Here is a 21,120-nt window from a genome sequence, read left to right on the forward strand (position 1 = left end):
TTATCTGTTGATGTCGTTATTTTAATAATTGACGTAGGTACGCATGGTTGCTGAGAAAAAGTTGCTCTATACTGTATACTGGTTGTTAGTGCAACTGAAATCACGCTAACTTGTAGCACACAGCGCTCACAGAAAATGGATGGTGGGACTAAAAGTACTGCTAACCTAACAGGTCATCTTAAAGTAAGAGCTACCTAATAGATATACAGTATTGATGTTTTACCATGTTTCTTGCATGTTAAAGCAACAAAACCTGGATCAACATTAAGCAGGTGTCACGGTTGCCCGTTGCCCCCAATTGGCCCCGCCCGTTTTGACCAGCTGCGGCTCATTGACTGATTTGCTTCCCTCCTATTTAAGCTCAGTGCTCTCACTCATCCTTTTTTTAGTCCGTCAACGAACCTCTGCACTCGCAAGACGTGTGTTTTGACTCTGTCCAGTATCCTGCTTGTGTATCCTGTCCGCTATCTGTTTGATATCTGACTACAGTCTCCAGTGTTTGGTATGAATCCCGTCTGTCTCGTCCTGTCTGATACCTTGCTACAATTTCCAGAATCGGATATCGTTCCCGTCTATCTTGTCCTGTTTGATATTCGGACTCCAGTCTCCAGTGTCTGGTAACAATCCAGTCTGTCCCGTCCTGTCTGATATGTCTCCAGTCTCCTGTATCTGATATCAATCCTGTCTGTCCCGTCCTGTCCAGTATCGACCCCATCTGTCCGGTATCTGCTTGTGTAACTGGTATCGATCTGGTCGGCCTCTGGCTTCCTGTTGTTCCACGCCAGACTTCTCCTTTACTTTTTCCGCCCAGCGATTGCTGAATCACTGACGTTTGTGTTAACATTCCCGTAAATTAAAGCTTGTGTGAGAAACGTTATGCATCTGGGTCCTCCTCCTGTTCTGGTTCTGACAGCAGGTTTTCATTCTTGCCCTGAACAGGGTCATTAATTCAATGCAAAATTAGACCGAACTGCAAAAGAACAGCAACTTCCAAACTTTATTCATAATAGCTTAAAAGCTTATTATGGATTTCAGAACCCAGATTTTACACAAAAAGAATAGCAGAAAAAAACCTGAGACTCGGCGACATCAATGATATGAACAGTTTTTAAAACGTCAAACTAAATGGCATAAGAGCATAAAAGATCCACACTGACATTCTTCTGAGGCATATTTGCATTGTGAGTGACACTTTCATCTGATGCTCCCAAAATTAAGAAGGCTGATTTCAAAGAAAAATGCACTGTGCATGATAGAGAAAATAAGTTGCTTTGTATTAATAAAAAAATTCCAAGTCCTAAAAAGCGTTATGCAGTCTTTCTGAATTTATTTACTGCCATTGACAAATGTATCAACAAAGGTCCATTATCGAGAACATGAATTGGCTTGAATGAGTTAGAGTGTAATAAATTACAAAATAGTATTTAATAATTAAAATCATTGATTTACATTGTATGCAAATAGATGTTTTCTTAAGGTCATAATCATCACATAATAATTGTCAAGGACTAATCATGCCGTTAATCACAAAAAGGCATGTTCATTTTGCAATGCCTGTGAAGAAATGTTTACGCATGTCCAATTTTAGGGATGGAAAAGGATCGGCCTCATGGGCACGAAGGTAAAATTGTAAAACTGCGGCAGACCCTGGTGGCTGATGTTGCTGAACTGATCCCACATGAATGGTGGCAGTCCATCTTGAGTTGTTGGCCCATTCACTGCTTCTGCACGGAACTCCCCTGCCATTCGGAAATCTGTCACCTGTGCAAGCAGAAATAGGCAAAAACTAAGCTACGAAGCTCTTTTGATCTGTTTAGATAAAGTGATGAGACCTGCCTTAGTGTCATAGCAACCCGCTGGGGTTGGCTCTTCAGCCTTCAGGTCGTTTCGACAACAGATGGACTTACAGGGGTTGCCTTTAGAGTACGGATCTTTTTTGTAGTCTGAAGACATAAAAATGGCGGTCAGGGTCATATACTGTATCTAGGGCACGGTTTCAACCAATACAGAAATAGAATTGTTCTACGCCATCAGAGCATCATCTGTGATGAGACTCGAAACCATTCTTTAGGTGGCACTTCCCTTTTGGGCAGGGTCATTGGCACATGAGAATGGAAACCCTAAGGAGTAAGACTGATTCCTGAGGGAGACTTGAATCCTAAATTGGGGGAACGAACAGCCCGAGTATGTTATTGTCGACAGATATTTATATTACCGTATTTTCCGCACTATAGGGCACACCGAGTTTTATGGCGCACCCCCAAAAAATAGCGTTTGGTCCTATATCTTCCATACATAAGGCGCACCTGATTATAAGGCTCTACAATGGGAACGTGGACAAAACAGTCAGATAGTTCAGTCCAACTTATTACCCCCTTAACATTCCAAAAGCTTGCAAAGAAGCAAATACGTGTCGTAGACACGTGCGGATGCGGTGTCCGTAGGATGTCACTCAAATGCATCAGTCCAAATATCATTCGGAAGGTTAAAATCTTGGGATTGAAGAAATGCCAACCATTCCTTAGTTTCTATTTTCTTTTTCGCTCGCAACTTTACTGTGCATATGACAATAAACACTTGGAATTGAGTTAAATTTAAAAAAAGACCCATCACAGAAACATCGAAATCACTCTGAAACAAGATACTGGGAAAATATATAGCCGGAGTAGCTCACCGAAGTCGTTGCGTTCAATAATAATGTGCAACCATGGTCCTCTTATATCGGTGAGTGTAGTAAATCCAGGAGAGTAAAATATTTACAAATACAGAATGGTAAACCATGTTTACTCTATGTAGACAACCAAACTTGCTATTCACATTCATCTTTTTCGGCCAATTGCAGGCTTTGTTTTGCCCCTTTAGCCTATGCGAGCCTGTAAATGATAAAAAGGATCCGCCCCCTTTACCTCTGAATAACTTTAGCCAATAGTGATCGATTCAAATGATGATTGACACATTGGCTGGGAAATGAAACGCCGACATATGTATCCCAGCATACACCGCAGACCACATCGCCTACGAGGAAAAATCTAGTTGGCGGCTGCTTGCCTTTGTTGCGAGTCCTTGCGACTTAATATCGATCCATATATAAGGCGCACTGTATTATAAGGCGCATGGTCAGTTTTTGAAAAAAATCAAGGCTTTTAGGTGCGTCTTATAGTGCGGAAAATACGGTATATAAGATGCGATCGATCCAATGAGAAAATAAAAGAAAACTGGAGAAAGGAAGTTAAAATGCAGCTGTTCAGTCACCTTCTTTCTCTTGTTTGCTTCAAAAATGTTGCAACAACAAAACCAAAAGTGATGAGTCATCTTTTTTGGAGGGCATTTTCACATTTAGGGTAACCTTTCATTATTTTCTTATAAGATGTTGGTCATACCTAAACTCTTTCCCTCTTCTTAAGTCAAGGGTCTGCAACCCAAAATGTTGAAAGAGCCATATTGGACCAAAAACAAATTAAAAGATTAATAAAAGTCTTAAAATGAATGCAGCACGTGCTGTGTGTATGTATATTAGCTATATTAGCCTACTATCAATATTACCACGTTTAATGAAGCGCATACTGTGGAGAATGATGCACTACGTGACTACTCAATTGCCTCAAGTTTCATTCCATTATTAATGAAATAGAGTAGGTATCATTTATTTGATAAAATTGAAGAAATGCAATAAAGAAATCCAATTTTTGATGTTATTTATATTTTGGGGGTGCGGAAAAAAAATGGAACGTGCATAATGTGTGACTTATCTGGGCAACAAAAAGAGTGAAATGAAACATAGCATACATTTATAAAAATAAAACGGCAGTTATCACTAAATAAAAACAGCTACTTTGTCACTGAAAAAGTGCTTATGACAGCATTGCGCTGTTACCCGTGTAATGTGACTTCCGTGTTGAAATTAGGAGTGATACTACCAATTTAAAAGGGGTGGAGCTTGCGCTCCACTGGACTCTAACAGCAAAGACCGAAGAGAGGAAAACGAGCAAATGAGCTCATTTCCCTCTCGTCTCATAGTTACCCAGTAACACCCAGAGTTCAAATGTAATATTTATTCTACGCATTTTTAACGCATGGAAAATCGTTAATTTGTGTCGTGTTTGTTCAACTACAGAAACCAAATGAAAATAATTTCCCTCCTTTTTTGAAAATGTGTAAACATTTTGGATATCTCCCAGGGAGTCAGTGTGCAGCGATAAAGAGCTGTGTTGATCATTTGATTCTTAACCGCGACGTAAAAGTAGAAGCAGAAAGCCAACATTCCATCGACCCACCGGGAGTTGTTTACTGGTAAAAGTGACACCGAGGATGAAGATTTGATTGGATTCAGTTATCTGGAGTGAAGATGATAGTTTGATAAGCATGTTCTTTATGATAGAATTATCTGAATAACTCTTAATATGTAATATCGTGTTCTCTATTTTATTTTATACTCTAAGTATACACACACACACACACACACACACATATATATAAATATATATACCGGTATATTTTATATATATATATATAGATAGATACAGATTAGATATATATAGATAGATATAGATTATATATATATATATATATATATATATATATATATATATATATATATATATATATATATATATATATATATATATATATATATATATATATATATATATATATATATATAATATATATAGATAATATTCATCATTATTATTATTATTATTGTTATTATTTCCAATACATTAAGACATTCCAAAAACAAAAGTTTATTTGTGACAAAAATCATTAAAACTTGACCTCTCCATTAAAATCGAAAGTTAGATAACCCTAATGATAGACATTTACCGTTAAAAAAGGTAGTCTTACCATTGGAAAGGTTACATGAGATTTGTCCAATTCCTGTGTTCAAAAAGACTAAAAAAACACTCTTAGCAAATGATTTTCCGCTGTTGGAGACAATTTAGGAAAATCCCCAACTGCAAACTAAAAGCCCCATAAGGCGAGACTGACCTCGCCCTTGTAATCTCACACACCAATCTCATCAAACAAATAATTAGAGAGCTAGAGACAAAAACCCACCGTTAAATCTCATGATGTGCTTTAGAGAGTCCAGATCCTTCACCTCAGCTTGGTCACGACGGAAGATCTTGGCTCGGGGGCAAAGGTCATAGGAAAAGTCTTCGCCATATTGTTGCCACATAAGGTCATACCCACTCATCTTGTAGATGTTCTGATGGAAGGGAACGTTATAAGAAGGCCAGTAACCTGCAGTGGTTAAAAAAACAAAAAAAAGACTATCAGGTTTTGAAATAAAAAAAATCAAGATCAGTTTTGTTGTTACCTTGGCGCAGTGCTTGCGTCTGGTCCGAGTATTCTACCAGCCCGGGAATCTGCTCCACCACAGTCAAAGCCCAATCAGAAATACTTTTGCCTAGCTTCACTTTGCTCCTGTCCAACACCATGTACTGGTTGTTGTATGTACCTACAACAGTTCAAAAACTATGGGGGATTTCTGACTTTTTCAGTAAATCATATATATCTTTTGAGTTCTTGTTAGTTTTTAGTTGACTAATATAACTCACCTACCTGAGTTATACTTTGAGAAAACCTTGGCCCACTCTTCCCCAGTATGAGCCAAACTGTTTGCCAGTCGAACCCTCTGCCAGGCCAGCAGACTTTTAGGAGTGATTGTGTCAAAGAGGGACGAGTTGAAGACATTGTTGGTGGTCTGGGTCATCATGAGGCCACTTCCCAAGAGGTAGAAGTCATCCAGGGACACCAGGAACCCTGAGAAAACCATTCAGACATGTCTTTGTGGTTTAGGACAGCAATTTCATTAAGGATTCTTGAGGATTCCTCATGCTTACCAGGGTAGCTGCTGAATGAAAGTTTGCCCGTGGCCGTTTGTGGGTCAGAAATAAAGAAGTCCCAATGTTTGTAGATCCGCATGGTAGCTGCGTAAGTGTACCAGCTGGAGTGAGCAAAGAGGAGGTTCTCAAAGCCTGGTAGCATCTGGTAATAAGGAATCCGGTTGGATTTCTAAACAGGGTTTTGCATGGACTATGTGGGGAATATTGACTTTGTTTCACATCCCGATAAACTTGGATGTCAGGTAAGGTGAGGGCTCTTATTCACTGACCTTAATGAGTGCCGAGCAGTGTCCCATTCCTGGGGGTTTTAAGTTTTTTATGGAAAAGAGGGTGCGGTCCAAGGAAGGGATTAAATCCAGGAGGTCTCCTACAGCGTTCAGAAACTGAACCGCAAACAGGGATAGTGGCTGTCGGAACAACAGCAAATGTTCAGCTTTTACGAATCTAACAGTCAAACAAAGTAAAATTAGAGAAAATTATTTGGTTTGAAGCTTTTAACAAAATGACAATGTTTACATTCAGTTGGAGGTTCCTCCTTTAAAAGAAAAGAAACTTCATAAAGCAAAAACATGACACCTTTTTTCCCTGTCTTTTGGCCCACTCCGCAACGCCAGCTTGTAGACCGTCCATCTGGGCCACAATGTACCCCGCGTGTCTCCACAGTGGATTCGAACTCTTGTTCATTCTCACCTGCGCCCTGGTCCAAGAGTCTTGTTGCCTTGGAGAACCGGAAAGAGTCACATGCTGTTCACAGCTCTGTGTTGTCATTCCAAGCGCTCGAAGGTCGCATGCCAAAAGATACTTGTGTGGGAGAGTAGATGCTGTTTTCAGACTTACTTCATGAAGCTCTGAACCTGGCCAAGGATGTTGGGGTCATGGATGAGCTGAGGGTAGATATTGGTGTAGTGATCTATCATCTGTCTGTACAGGAAGCAGTCAAAAGTCTGATGGGTCATTTTAAATGACCCTACTCAAAGGGATCTTCACTTTTCACCACAGAGATGATCATTTTGCACAGGCAGCTAGGCCCTTGCTCAGCATGCAAGAAATTAGATTTCAAGTTCAATGTAAGAACGAGTTCCCCTTGGCCAGTAGGAACAAAGAATGCTGTTTTGCTTACTGTGCAGTGAGAAAACCTTCAAGGAAACCCGCAAGGAAAAAGGTAACCTCGTCAGTCTGGGGTGTTTCTCCGTATCCAGCTCGTGTCTCAAGGACACTCCAGCCTGTACTGGACAAGGTGTTATTCATAAAGCCATAGGCATCCCCGTTTAAATTGATGACTCCATCCTTTAGCAGTGCAGTCTTTTGTTCGGCGTCCCAATACACTGTGGCTTTTGTGAGCTCTGGAATAAATACAAGAAACTGAAATGCAGAGCAGGATAGAAAATTATTTCTATTGTTTGTTAAAAGTTTAACAATGAGATTGGAAGTGACGTTGTGAGTTCATACTGACATACAAACCACAATATTATGTACACTAGTTAGTTTTGGTATCGATCAGATCCCCAAAAATACGGGGTAGTATTGAAGGATACCGATCCGATACAGATATTTATGCTTGGAAAGGTCATGTTCATTTAATTATAGATTCCATCCCTCCTTGGTTTATAATTTCGATAATTTCTATTAGAACTGTTTCAGAACAAAAAGGAATGCAACAAAAATACAAATACTGAATAACAAAGTCAACAGGACGACAAAATTACCCTCCATTTTACATTATTTTGAAGGTGTAGTCAGTAATGCAAATAAATTATCAATTTTCTCTCCTTGGCTTTGTTGCCAGAGTGACAACGGACCTACAGGTTTTTGTTAAGGAACAGTAACATGTTTACATTTTTTGGTTGCAGGTCGCTCTTTTTTCACGAGTTTATGTCAATTTGTGGTGTTGCCACAATAGCAGACCACTTTACCACTCAAACTACAACCCACATTGTCTTTTCCTGTAGATGAAAATGAAAATAAGTCCACACCACGCAGTGCTTCCTAGTAGTCATTTTAAGCTTTTGGTAGGGGTTTGCATAGACTTGGCTCTCTATCCTGCCTGGCAGACGGAATGCCTTAGAAAGCCAGGTAGGGTGAAGTCCTAAAACTGTCCATGTCAGTCACGGCTCACTTTAGGTGTCTGCGCTATCGACATAAAGAAGCGGCGCTTTGAGTAAATTGTTGGGTGAGCCAAGTATCTCATCTCATCTCATTAGCCGTACCGCTTATCCTCATTAGGGTCGCGGGGGGGCTGGAGCCAGTCCCAGCCATCTTCGGGCAGTGGGCAGGGGACACCCTGAACTGGTTGCCAGCCAATCGCAGGGCACACGGGGACAGACAACTCATTCGCTCATTCACACCTAGGGACAATTTGGACCGGCCAATTCACCTGAAATGCATGTTTTTGGAATGTGGGAGGAAACCGGAGTGCCCGGAGGAAACCCACGCAAGCACGGGGAGAACATACAAACTCCGCACAGAAAGTCTGGAGCTGGATTTGAACCCACGACAGGTTCCCATGACATGAACTGTGCCGCACAAGCGCTAACCACTGCGCCGCCGTGCTGCGAGCCAAGTATCGATTCTCGAATAATAAGGTAATATCAATGCGATCCAAGTATTGCTTAGTATCTTTCATATTGATATTTGGATCGATCAGCTCACCCCTACCCTACATACAATTTAAGAGGACTATATTTCATTGTGGCAGTGGGTTGCAATGTAATATTTGACATCTGGGGCAGTCATCCGTTGTAAGTAATCAAGTACTGTTTCTGTTACTTGGGTAAACGTTTATGCAGTTACTGCTTGTAACAAACCGATTACAAGTTGTGAATATCATTGATCAAAACTGTACTTTTGTATGGGTGCAATAAATAGTTGAAACGGGAAACGTGCACACGACAATGCCGACGGATTAAAATATGTCATCTTATGTAAACAAAATGTATATGGACAACGAAACGTTTTAACGCAAACAAATAGTTCAAGCATGACCCACTTACTTACCAGCTGTCGCAAAAGAGGCAGTCAACACCGTGTTGAGTAACACACAAAAACAAAAACTTTTAGATGTCATATTTCGACTTCTACTTTAGAAAGTTAGCCCACCGGACTTGACAGAAGAGGAGCAGACGTAACTGTGAAAGTTAGAAATAAGAAATGGTTTCAAGGAGGCAAGGCGGGTTGACGTATTCGTGAACGTAACTGCACCGCCTGGTGGTAAAAGAAAGAATTACAGTAGTGTATTCAGTAAAGGGAGCCGTGTTTGAATATTACCCAAGGTCAAATGAGACACGAATAAGGTCAAAGCACGTTTTGAACAAAAATTCGGAGACGGGATGCCAAAAAAATGGGACTCAAACCCCAAATCCCTGGCTTAGAATGCCAGTGTCTTATCCATTAGGCCACTTGCTCCACAAGTTAACAGATAGACGAGTTCAGTATCAATTTATTCGGAAATCACACTGAAATCCATATAGTTTCCGGTAGATGTTAAATCACTTCCCACTTTTTTAGGAGACAGTGTCAGACAAATCAAATTTTCAAAGACCACACATTTTTGGCAATAATTTAAAAAACAACAAATACAATAGTAAAATATGGTTGCAATATTTCACTTCATTGTTTTTTACAGCAGTTGCCTTTTTAGCACATAAGCAGTCATAGCTTTTTTCAGATATAGTGCATTCAAAAATGCTAAAAACCATATTAGTCATGATTACAGGACGGTAACAAATGAGGGAATCATCAGCAGTAAAAACTCATGTTGCAAGAGCCCACATTGTGCAGTTTGATGTTCTAAAATATGCCAAGAGAACAAAACGAGAAAAAAAGGGAGGCGTAAAATCAAAAGCAGCACCTCTGTTGGTCCAGCTTACTAGTACGAAAATAAAAATGTAACAACTGTGAATTAACGTCACAAATCCAGAATAGAAATTCCTGTCCAGTTTTTGGTGTCAAATTCATTCAGTAACAAACTGATTTGATGGTGAGCATAATTTAAAAAGACGCACACAACAATAACACACAACATTAAGTATTAAAGTTGTATATGTTTGTAGCCTTAAGCTATGTTAGCAGCGGAACTTCTTTCTGAAAATAGAGACTGAAGGACCGATTCCTCCACATCTGCATATCAGACATCGTTCATTCGTCGTCGATGAGTTTCTCGCTTCCGTTCTCCGCTAGGGTTCCTTCACAGGTTCCTCCTTCCTCGGCTCCTCCTGCGCAATCCTCTACCTCCTCTTCGTCCGTGTAAGTCAAAGACTGGCTGCTGTAGTTGATGGTCGTGCGGGATAGGTCCACCTCGATGGGGAAGACGTCGGCCTCCTTGAGCACGGCGTAGCACTCGTCGTAGTAGCGGGACATGCCCGACACGAAGCGCTGGAGCTGGAAAACGATGTCCTGGACTTGACGAGGCAGAGACCAGAAAATGATTTAGTGGCATGTTGGACATCATTTCAACTGGAGCTGCAGTTGAAAAATAACATTTTTGAACTTTCAATTGCGGTATTCCTCCACTCAATGAAATGTAAATTTCAGTTAAAGGGACAGTTTATATCATGTGACCACAAGATGTCGATGTATGTCGTGCAACCCAAAACGAATGCAAGAATATGAACGACATGACTTAAAGTGACCAGACCGCACCATTTTTCTTTCATTTTTTTCTTTCATTTATTATTTCGAGTCCGGTAGCAACAAGATGGTGGAATATAATGTTAGCATCCTCTAGGTCAGGGGTCTGGAACCATTTTCACTTAAAAAGCCATTAAAGCAAATATTTTGATTTTTTTTTTTTGAGTACCACAACATATATTTCAACGGTGGTGTTCATACTTCAAAATATTGTACTTGCTGACGCCATCATCTGGCTGATATCATAATTGAAGCCTCTGTCAAGCTGCCCTTATGGTGCGTGCACAGACATATCTCTTAGATGCGCTCGAATAAACTCTTCCTTTATCATCTTTTGTGGGTTTGAGTTTACATTTGTACTGTATATGTAACAGTCCTTGTCTTGCTTTCACCATTTTCATCCTAGAATACAAGAAATTCACGAGCACATTTGTGAAATTTCTACATCCCGTACCCTCCACCTCCTTTTGTTCAGTGTAATGCTCTTGTGCGTTGTTTAGCATTCGTAATTCATTCATAATGTGAAAAACTATCAGGGAAATAGCAGAAGGCAGACGTTACACTCGCATGTGTATTCGGGTGCAGCCGATAGTCTGAGATACACGGAAAAAATCATAATGACTTTCTTTCTTACGAGCCTTAAAGATAGAGAAGCGCTACATCGCTCCTGTCGCTAGTGGTAGAAACACGATGTTGCACTTCCGGCCCAAATGCATAAAATAGTGAATTTTTATCTCAAAGCCAGATATACTCATGAAAAGAGCCTAATGTGGGGCAGAGGATGCTGGGCGAGAAAGAGGGGAGTGAGCTGTGTTTGCAGAAATCCGCCCACCCCTACTGCTCACCCTATCAAATTGGTGCTTGGCTGGCGTTTTTAGGTATTTACAATTTGTTCTGTGAGTTTTCATCAAAAAGTTTCTCAACAGTGAAAATACATTGTTCAATGAGCTTCGATGTACAAGATTCCATGGAGATGAATAGCCAATTGGGTCTGTATGTGTAACACCGTGAATGTAAACGTTTTTTGGGACAAAAAGTGGAAGAATATAGAGTAGATTAGCATAGCTCTTATTTTATATCCGAGCCAGATGATATCATGAAAAAAGCCATTCCTTGAGTTGCAACTTCTCTCCAAACTGCCTATGCTTTATGAGGGGTCCTCAAATCATCTTGGAAATGATAGTTTTGCTAAATATGTTTGCCTACTTATCATGTCATTCTTTTGATCATATTTTTGCCTTTTAAATATTTAGTGCCATGTCTAATCTCGTTGTAAGCAATGTTTACTATGTCTTTATCAACGACAATAAACACAAAATTTAACGTTTAAGTTTAGATGGAAGAGAAAAAAAAACAAGAGGAGAAACAGCAACCAACCATGTTTCTGATCCAAGAGTTCAATCTTTTCCAGTACATCTTTTCTCATTTTTGCAAAGCGTGCTCGTGCCTCCTGCCGACACCGCAGAACTAAACGGTATTCGTAGTTCCCGGTGCATACACGGTACAGAGGTTCTCCCATAGCCTGTTGTAAAAAAAGAAAAGTGTGCTGAACCCAAATTCCATCAAACAGTGATCCCAATTATTATGACCAAGTGAGTGATCAACCTTGTAAGAAGTTATCAATAAAAGAGGAAGTGGAAGAGTAACTCACAATGCTTGTGTATTCTTCATCGTCCATTTCCTTTACTTTCAAGCAGTAGGACTACAAGACAAAAAATATTTGTTTCATATATCGAGTGATCATGATGAATGACAATTGAATGTTTTTCTCAATCCATGGACTTACCAAATATTCAAACTTGACATCCAGGTACTTGCGAATAGTGAGCTTGGTGTCAGGTATGGCCTTGTGAAGGTAGGTGTTCAAATCATGGAGCATCTGCAAAGCGTGAACATCACAGTTAAAACTTTGAACAGGATTTTAGACAAGATATACAAAAAATATAGACAAGCCTTGCTTTTTTTAGCAAAACGCACTGACTACAACCAGGATCATTCAACGATGCAGAAATGCTTTTAGGTAGATTTTTTTTTTTAATCCGTCGGCATTATCGTGTGTTTTGGAGAATATATTTTATACGGATGGATTCACTGATTGGTCCTGGATGTAACGACTCCATGTTTGCAAATGATTATCTCATTACCATGGGATTTAATGGTGGGCTACCCCAGCTTTATAGTTTTAGGGTTTATTGTTCTGGACTGATCATAATGATTCTGTTATCATTTTGAAATGGCTACTATATCTTGAATCCAAATAGTATAAGCTTTCCAATGATAGGTGGCAAGCAAATTTTAGTGTCTACTAACATCATACAGACTCCACTTTGTTTATCAGCAATCTTTTAAGGAAACTTAAAAAAGACAATTGATAAATGTTACTTAATATTTTTAGTTCAAATAAATATGAATCTTATTAATGTGTTCACATTTTTAAGACTTTTGAAATTTGGATTTAGGACATTTTTAATGCAAATTAAGGTCTTATTTTTAGAATAATAAATTCAATGGCTTCCAACACTTTAACGACCCTGTCTCCTATTAACAGCAACTTGAATACTGCACTTACAGGCTTTATGGTCTTCAACAACTGAATTCCATACTTCTCAATGCTGCGGTGAGCATCGGCAAACTTCACAAAGGCTTCGCTGGCCGCCGCTTGAGGCTCCCGTACGCCGATGACAGAGAAAACATCCCCGAAAGCTGCAAGTTGAATCAATCGGTGCGTTAAGACGATGTCAACAGTTGGGTTGGAACGTCAGACTTCTCACCTCTGTGAGTTTGTGAAAGCTCAAAAAAGGCTCTGAGGAGACGCTTGGTGTGCTCCATAAGACCTGCCCCAAAGGAGAAAAAAAACCTGAAAGGGTACACTTTAGAATCGCACCCCCACTTTGGCTGGGCTATTGAAAAAAATAACACCCCCCCCCCCAAAATAGAACAAACTAAAACTAAATATATAAAAAAGAAATAATATCCACCTTTGTAAAGCTCTGCTGTTTTCTCAAGTTCTTCCAATCTTTTAACAAGTCCGTCTGCACATTAAATGGGCCGGTGTTAGTAATACAAAAATGAAATCAGAGTTGCGTTGATTGCATTACCGTTGCATAAAATAGCTCGACTAAGGCCGAGCGCGTCTGCAGTGCCAGAGCTCATGTTCTCCACCAGCCGGTGTTTGACTTTCTTCAGCACTGAAAAATCAAGTGTGTGCATTAAGTTAAAAACGCACAATGAAGAAATTTCTAAATGAATTAACCGGTGTGTCTTGCGTCACCAACCGATATCGAGTGACTTTCCCTGCTTTGGGTCCGCTTGCAATTTGTTATAGTGGATTATCGCTTCACCCTAACGAGTCAGACAACATAATAGTGGAATGTCAAAAGAGCTATTTAGTGAAAAAAATAAAGGCTGCAAGAGCAGAATGTAGTTCTAATCTAATCAATTGCCTTTTTGCATTGAAAGACCATGTTTGAGAGCAAACATTTCATGGTTTTCACTAGAAAGGGGGTCTCAAAATGGTGGCCCGGGAACCATATGCTCAGGATGAGAGTTTGAGGCCCCCGTCCTAATAATAAATTTAAAGGGATAGTGTGTATTATTTGACCGCTACATATTGTACAATTCAGTTGTGCAGCCAACATGAGTGCTAAAATCATCAGCAAGAATGAAAATTAGGTAGACACAAAGTGACCATACAGCACCATTTTTCCTGTATTTTTTGCCAAGCCTTTTGCTAGGTTTTGTCTTTTTGGGTACCCGTGGCAGCAAGATGGTGGACACTTATGTCTCTCTTTTTTGTAAAATAAAGAGAAATTTCTCTAGTTACGAGTATTTAAAAACAAGGCACAGCCACATGATAGTTTATGTATTTTTCCCAATTGTTCAAATCAATATACTTTTCTCAAAACGAATAATGTTCTTTTAGCATTAGGAGGCACTGAATATTACACACTGTCCTTTTAACAGAAGTCCTAGCTGATTATGAATTAATTTATTACTGATTGATTAATTGATTTATTTTCATATTAATTATTAAAGATTTATTTTTGGATCTTATTTTGTGTATGGAATTCAAAAAATAATATCTGAAAACAGTGGAATGTTTTTATATAAACTTTATCTAGGAAAACCCACTTCGGCCTAATCCAAACCCAGGCCGTAGCTCTGGCACCCCCTAGTTAAATTGAGTTCAAAACACACATCCACACATCTTAATTCGACCAAAAATTATAGTTTACCGTTTTTGTTATTATTTAATTGTTAGAGTCACAGTAAACTAGAAAACTGTATGTAACCACTGTCCTGTAAACTGCAATGCAATAATAAAATGAGAAGAAAGAAGGATATTGACTGGGCAGCAATGGGACAATTTAATCCTTTGTTTCACACACAAATCCCATATTGATCCCTGCCTGCAGGAAGTCATGACATTCCATGCTCGACCAACAATGGCTGGTCAAAACAACACAGCAACTTTGCACGCACTGTGCTTGCAAAGCAGCGCTTTTCTCTCAAGTCCTTTGACATTGTTGGAATTACTCTCGCTGACTAAAAGTTGGACTCAAACCTGTAAGTAACTTTTAATAAAAGTTCCTCTTATCCGTACTGATCAGAATAATTTGTAGTATGTTCTTTGCATAGTTGATTAACTTTTAATAATTACACATTTCACACATCTGTCAATAGAAGCAATGTGACATACATAACTGTTAATTACAGTAAATGTTTAAAATCCTCTAAAAAGAGAAATTAAAAAGAGAACTGCTATTGTGTAACATACCTGTACGGCTTGAATCATTTTGGCCACCTCCACCTTTGTCTTTCCCTTTACCGTTTTTCCATTGACGCCAGTGATTTCATCACCTGCTGCGAGCATCCCTTCCAAAGCTGCCGGTGTGTTGTCGAACACCTGAGAAGCCAGAAAGAACATTTTCAGGGTGCAATAATACAAACATATATATATATATATATATATTTTTTTTTTTAATAAAAAGGAGGCAAATGTCTAAAAAATATATGATTCATCAGACATATCATACTGCACCTACCTGAACGATATAGAGACAGGGACAGTATTGTGCCCCACCACCAATGCTGATCCCAATGAGGTTATTTGCATCTTTTTTCAGACACACAGTCCCTGGTACTGTAGGTATCCCTCTGAGGTAGATAATTATAATTGTCTTTATTGTCATTGATTAACAAGGTAGTGAATATTGTTTACAATGGTTAGACGTTGCAATCCAGGATAAAAATGTAATAAGGACTTGTAATAAATTAAAAAAAAAAGAATGCTAGAGTATATAGGAAAACTTATTTCCGAGGAACTGCTCATACATTGCTATTATATAGCATCTTCACTATCAGTTATTGCAGATATTGCTAAAAAATTGTTTATTTTAACACTACAGGTAGTTTTATATACAAGTTATTTTTTAAACAACCATATTTAAACACTGGAATGGCGTTCACCCTAAGACTGGTGATTAGAATCCAAGACAAGTCGATTGTATTATATACAATTTGTCAAATGTAAGAAAAAGGGTGCAGATTCGATGGCTCACTCACAATTTATCCTCCTCTAATTCAAGGTCCATGTCTCTGAATATAGCAATCTCACGCCTGTCCGTAGAAAAACCTGTTGGCAAGTAAAACAGATCATAGAGGTTTGCAAATGCACTTACTGCAAAGCTCATTGTATGACAACATTAACATTTTACAACAGTTAGGGGGAAAAAATACTTAGGCGTGAGGCATTTATTGAGAAACGAGATCTTCCTTCTGATGACGTAGCCAAAGGCATGACAATTGCTAACCATAGCTAATTAGCTACTAGCAAGTTTTTGCGCAGCAGGTAGACCAAATCATTTCGCATTTGCAATAAAACAACAAACCTCCAGCGGATTTAAAGTCCAATCCTCAAGTACAAATAGATGTCTTATTCATTGTCACTGGTAGACACCAAGCAGTTATTTAATGTTGTGTTCAGTTTGGCAGGGAGTACATTCTTCTGTCCGGGTGACAGCAGTTGTGTTTACCTACGTACGTCATTTCCGGCTTGTACAGGAAGTCTGTCATATAAATTCTTGATTCCTCAGTGTATTTTGTCAAATGATTAACGCATACTTATCAGAGCGAAGTGAATCGAATCGTTTCATGAACATTTTAACCCGATTTAAAATCACACAGCAACATTTACATTTAGTACCAAGACAACAGTTTTTAGTGTATTTACTAGTGACGACGCAGCACGGCGGCGCAGTGGTTAGCACGTGTGCGGCACAGTTCTAAGGTCTTGGGAACCTCCTGTGTGGGTTCAAATCCAGCTACCGTACTTACTATGCGGAGTTTGTATGTTCTCCCCGTGCTTGCGTGGGTTTCCTCCGGGCACTCCGGTTTCCTCCAACATTCCAAAAACATGCATTTCAGGTGGATTGGCAGGTCCAAATTGTCCCTAGGTGTGGATGAGTGAGTTGTCTGTCCCTGTGTGCCCTGCAATTGGCTGGTAAACAGTTCAGGGTGTCCACTGCCTGATGATTGCTGAGGATAAGCGGTGCAGCTAATGAGAAGAGATGAGACTAGTGACGACCAATAGAAGGGGATACAGGAATAGAAAATAGACCGAACAACATGAGGAGAAGGGTTCCTGATAGACATTTGCACTCAGGACACAGTTTATCATCAATTTGTTTGGACAATGAATACACGAGTTACATAGATGTATTTTTTTTTAACTTCTCTTTTATCTGGGAGATAGTGCTTTGTTACGCGCTTTAAGTACCAATCCATACGGAAAATTCTGGGTGGGCGAATCCACCCATGTATCAAATTATCGATATTGAGCAAGTACTTGAATCTTTCGATAGTGGCTTACTATTTTAACTATTACCGGTACTATTCTTACTGCCATTCGTGGTTGAAATCTTATATATTTATTATAACTTTTAAATTTGATCCAATTGTGTTTACATTTAATTTCCACGACTGAATTTTTTTTTTAAGATATTGTGCAATGTAAAGTATTATAAATTTCTTGTTGACATTGTTATACACTGTAAAGAACATGTAAAAATACAAATACTGTATAATATACATTATTTGTATTTTTCTTTACATCGCTGATTTTTGGGGGGATTTGGCTCACTTGACTTTGGTTTTAAATAAATTACTTTTATTGTCTTGTAATGTTAATGTATGTATTGTAATTATTTAATGAAAAATAAACATTTATAATTCTCTTGACTTTTTTACTGAGGGTGTGGAAAATTCCCCCCACCTCCCATTGCAGAAACGTAGAGGAACCTTTTTTGGTTCCATTTATTTCAAATATTCTTTCCAGATCATGCCTTTTGTCATTAGAATGACTTGATCAGACCTTTGTACTAGTCGCTCCATATCTCAACAAACTTACCGATTTGCAAGATGAAGATCTAGTAGTTGTCTTTCAGTTCCACTTGTAACTTTTACCAAAATGTCCAAATTTCGAGCCAGAAGTAATCACAGTACCCGAAACAGTAAACTGACTGTGAAAATACTACACAATGAGTACCATACTCTTTCTGGATTTTAGATTCTGGGATAATTCTGATCCGGTCTGGTTATCGTCTTGATTAAGTCCCTAAATAAATATTCAAAGCTAACAAAACTGTGATAAATGTATATATGGATTCTGGCCTATGCACAGAAAAATCTGTAATTATATCTAATTTATTTTGGAATTTCGCTGCTGCTAAATGTTATTGGACTATTTTTCATTGCATTATTCTTACCATGCTCTTTCAGCTTATGCTGGTCCCAAAACACTACAATGTAAAATATTTTGCCTCTTGTTCCTGATATTCTTATTGACTTACTTTTTTCTTTTGAGCCTTTATTACGATTTTATCCAGGAGTGCTATGTTCAATCTCGGTGTAAACAATGTTCACTACATAGTTATCAATGACAATAAAAACAAGTCTATTTTTAAAATCGGGCCGTGTCAAGCCCATCCAACATGGTTTATAATTTAGTTGCCAAAAATATGTTTTGTTTTATTTCCAATTTATACCTTTCAAACAAATGCATCTTCTGGGCGGTCCTTTTAATGTCCTTCAACATTTTCTTTCACAGGTGAATAACATCAAAGTGAAAACAATACCCAGGATGGTTCAGACTTCACTGACTTCCTGTTTGTGTTTTGCCCTGATTGCATTTCCCGTTGAACAAACAATGTTTTGCATTTCCATTGAAAGCCCCGATCGATTACAATGACATGATCCCTAATATAAAGTCTAACCGGAGTTGTGCCCCATTTTCTCTGCAGGAATAAAAACAATCATCCTTTTGTGAACAATCCTCTTACTTTAGTGGCAATTAAAAATGAACATGGTGAGTTTATTTGATTGTACTTCTCTTTCAGTTTTATTTATCTGACATGGTCTCTCCATTTTTGTTTGCTTTTAGAAACTTGAAATGAGCAACGTGAACCTAAAAGTTGGTGATCAGCTTAAGATAAAGGGAGAAATTTTGCATGATGCTCAAAGGTACAATCCACAATAATTGAGCCCTTCTGTGAATCACTTTATCCGTCATGAAAAACTTGTTTGACTATGATGTTGGACGTAATATAGCATTTTGTATTTGAATTACTTCAAAATACACTCAGATTTCAGATTGACCTTGGCTATGATTCTGAAGACCTGGCTTTGCATTTCAACCCGCGATTCCACGATGATGCCGACGGAGCAGTGATCGTGTGCAACTCAAAGATTGCTGGTTGCTGGGGTGATGAGAAAAGGGACATACACAACCCTTTGCATCGAGGCACACATGTTAGGGTGAGGCAGTCGGATGTCATGTGTAACCCCAGTTATAAAGCAAGTTGAAGTTGAACATATAACTTACTTATTAAATGAAATCAATTATTTTAATTAGCGAACAACGAATTGTTATTGCCCTTTGCCAAAAAGTTTTGAAAAAAAAAAAAAGACAAAATAAACATCATCGTGAGAGCCGTTAGCATGTTTTTCATTATTGCTCGCTGCGGGCAAAACACCCACGCCAGGGTGGCTAACTGACAGGACCTGCAATTATCAATAGAAACCAAATCTCCCCTTTCCAAACAAAACCTTTGTCTTGTTGGTGCAATTCACAATGAACGAAAAACCCAAATTAGATGAGTTTTGGCCAGGTTTTTTTCTTTCATGGGAAAATTCCGCAATTACCTGGACAATTGGAAATTTTGGGGATCCCAGTGGCCAGCTATCAGACCAAAACTCCCACAAAGATCTGATTCATAGAGCTCCACATCAAGGCCGCAGTAAACATTGGATTATTCCTTTGGTCTTGACTGTGGACTGCTGAACTTTGACAAACCAACATGTGCTTATACCCATGGGTACCCATGGATTTGGGATTCACTAAACTGGATAACATCAAAATCATGTTTTCTTTGCTCATTTGATGAACCCTCTTGTCATTCACTTGAATTGTTATTGGAATGTGAAGTGTATTATTGCTTGGCTTTAAAATCTGACAGCAAAGGAGATTTAGGCTGATTCTAAAACCCTATTGGTGCGTATAAAAGTAAATCTTGCTATCAACTGAAATTAGAGTACATGAACAGTCATCGAACTGAAATAGAATTTAAAAAAGGACAGGGAACCAAGATTAAACAAAATTGGGATTCTTCCTCTAACACCTACACACCTCAAACCAAGTCAATGCTCTTTAAACTTGAGTTAAATGTTGTCTTTTGTTTTGTCCATTGTTTATTAAATTGCTGGCTATTGATGAAATTCATTTTGACTCTGGTGTTTTGTTAAAGTAAATGGTCTGCTTTAATATAGCACTTTTCAAGTCAATGAAGACCCCCCAAAGCACTTTACAATGAGCTTCACACTTTTCCTTTTACACACACTAACTAACAGATAGCAGCATCAGCCAAGGAGAGCAACTACCTGCTCATCAGGGGCATTAGGGATTCAGTTCTTGCCCGAGGACACTTTGACATATAACACAGAAATGCCGGGAATCGAACCTGCGACCTCTTGATCCCAAGACGGCGCTTTACTTCCTGAGCTACTGCCACAATTTTACATCTTAACATACAGTATTGTCAGGAATAACTCAAGGTTTAATGTAATCTTGTAAATATGTTTTCTGTTACAGATTGCTCTGAAGCTCACCGGTGACATGTTTGAAGTCGAACTTCCTGATGGACATGAAATCCAGTTCCCAAACCGTGATGACGTGGCGGTCATTAACTACATCAGAGTCACAGGGGACTTTAAAGTCACCTGCCTGAAAATCTGCTAAGACATAAAAAATTCAGTTTTGAAGTCAAAAATTGTGGGTATTTCCAAATTCATTTAATCTGCAGATTCTCCCAAAGAACCAAAACAATTTTTGTATGACAAATTATTTTTCAAATAATGCCACAATATACTGTTCTCAAGTCTACATTCATATGGATATTAAAGAATGCTTTGCATCATCTTTCTTGTTTGTCTTTGGTTGGATTGGAATCGGTTCACAGTTCAACTGTTCTTGCTTAAATCACTAAATTGTGTTTTTGGGCTTATCCTCAACTTCAAAATTTAAAAAAAAAAGCTGTGTATTGTTTAACCTCTAGATGTCGCTATATTGTGTCATGCAGCATAAAACGAGTGC

General features: G+C 38.7%; 3 protein-coding genes across 4 annotated transcripts; 1 reads left to right on the forward strand and 2 right to left on the reverse strand.

Moving 5' to 3' along the window:
* Positions 1-1,307: 1,307 nt before the first annotated feature.
* plbd1a (phospholipase B domain containing 1a) lies at positions 1,308-9,025 on the reverse strand. Of its 2 annotated transcripts, none has more exons than XM_088325913.1 (11): positions 8,841-9,025; positions 6,967-7,189; positions 6,684-6,767; positions 6,423-6,564; positions 6,116-6,253; positions 5,844-5,988; positions 5,563-5,763; positions 5,318-5,458; positions 5,056-5,241; positions 1,837-1,943; positions 1,308-1,761 (listed from the first exon to the last, which is right to left on the reverse strand). In XM_088325913.1, the coding sequence occupies exons 1-11, from the start codon at positions 8,908-8,910 to the stop codon at positions 1,585-1,587; spliced, it is 1,614 nt and encodes a 537-aa protein (XP_088182039.1). In that variant the 5' UTR covers positions 8,911-9,025; the 3' UTR covers positions 1,308-1,584. The 2 variants fall into 2 exon arrangements, with proteins under 2 accessions (XP_088182039.1, XP_088182046.1); XM_088325920.1 differs by having other exon boundaries at positions 6,967-7,208; positions 8,841-8,976.
* Positions 9,026-9,264: 239 nt separating this feature from the next.
* On the reverse strand, positions 9,265-16,520 carry pick1 (protein interacting with prkca 1). Its single transcript, XM_088325921.1, has 13 exons — positions 16,364-16,520; positions 16,038-16,107; positions 15,518-15,629; positions 15,250-15,378; positions 13,748-13,814; positions 13,571-13,660; positions 13,451-13,504; positions 13,244-13,306; positions 13,042-13,175; positions 12,259-12,351; positions 12,124-12,174; positions 11,850-11,994; positions 9,265-10,243 (listed from the first exon to the last, which is right to left on the reverse strand). The coding sequence occupies exons 2-13, from the start codon at positions 16,064-16,066 to the stop codon at positions 9,981-9,983; spliced, it is 1,230 nt and encodes a 409-aa protein (XP_088182047.1). The 5' UTR covers positions 16,067-16,107; positions 16,364-16,520; the 3' UTR covers positions 9,265-9,980.
* Positions 14,900-20,946, forward strand: LOC148373474 (galectin-1-like). The gene is made up of 5 exons (XM_088325946.1): positions 14,900-15,038; positions 18,773-18,837; positions 18,913-18,992; positions 19,115-19,286; positions 20,620-20,946. Exons 2-5 carry the CDS (start codon positions 18,829-18,831, stop codon positions 20,764-20,766), a joined length of 408 nt encoding a protein of 135 aa, XP_088182072.1. The 5' UTR covers positions 14,900-15,038; positions 18,773-18,828; the 3' UTR covers positions 20,767-20,946.
* The last annotated feature ends 174 nt before the right edge of the window (positions 20,947-21,120 follow it).

This window comes from Urocampus carinirostris, chromosome 1 (genome assembly GCF_059441175.1).
Source record: "Urocampus carinirostris isolate Australia breed hairy pipefish chromosome 1, RoL_Ucar_1.0, whole genome shotgun sequence".
Taxonomy (NCBI): domain Eukaryota; kingdom Metazoa; phylum Chordata; class Actinopteri; order Syngnathiformes; family Syngnathidae; genus Urocampus; species Urocampus carinirostris.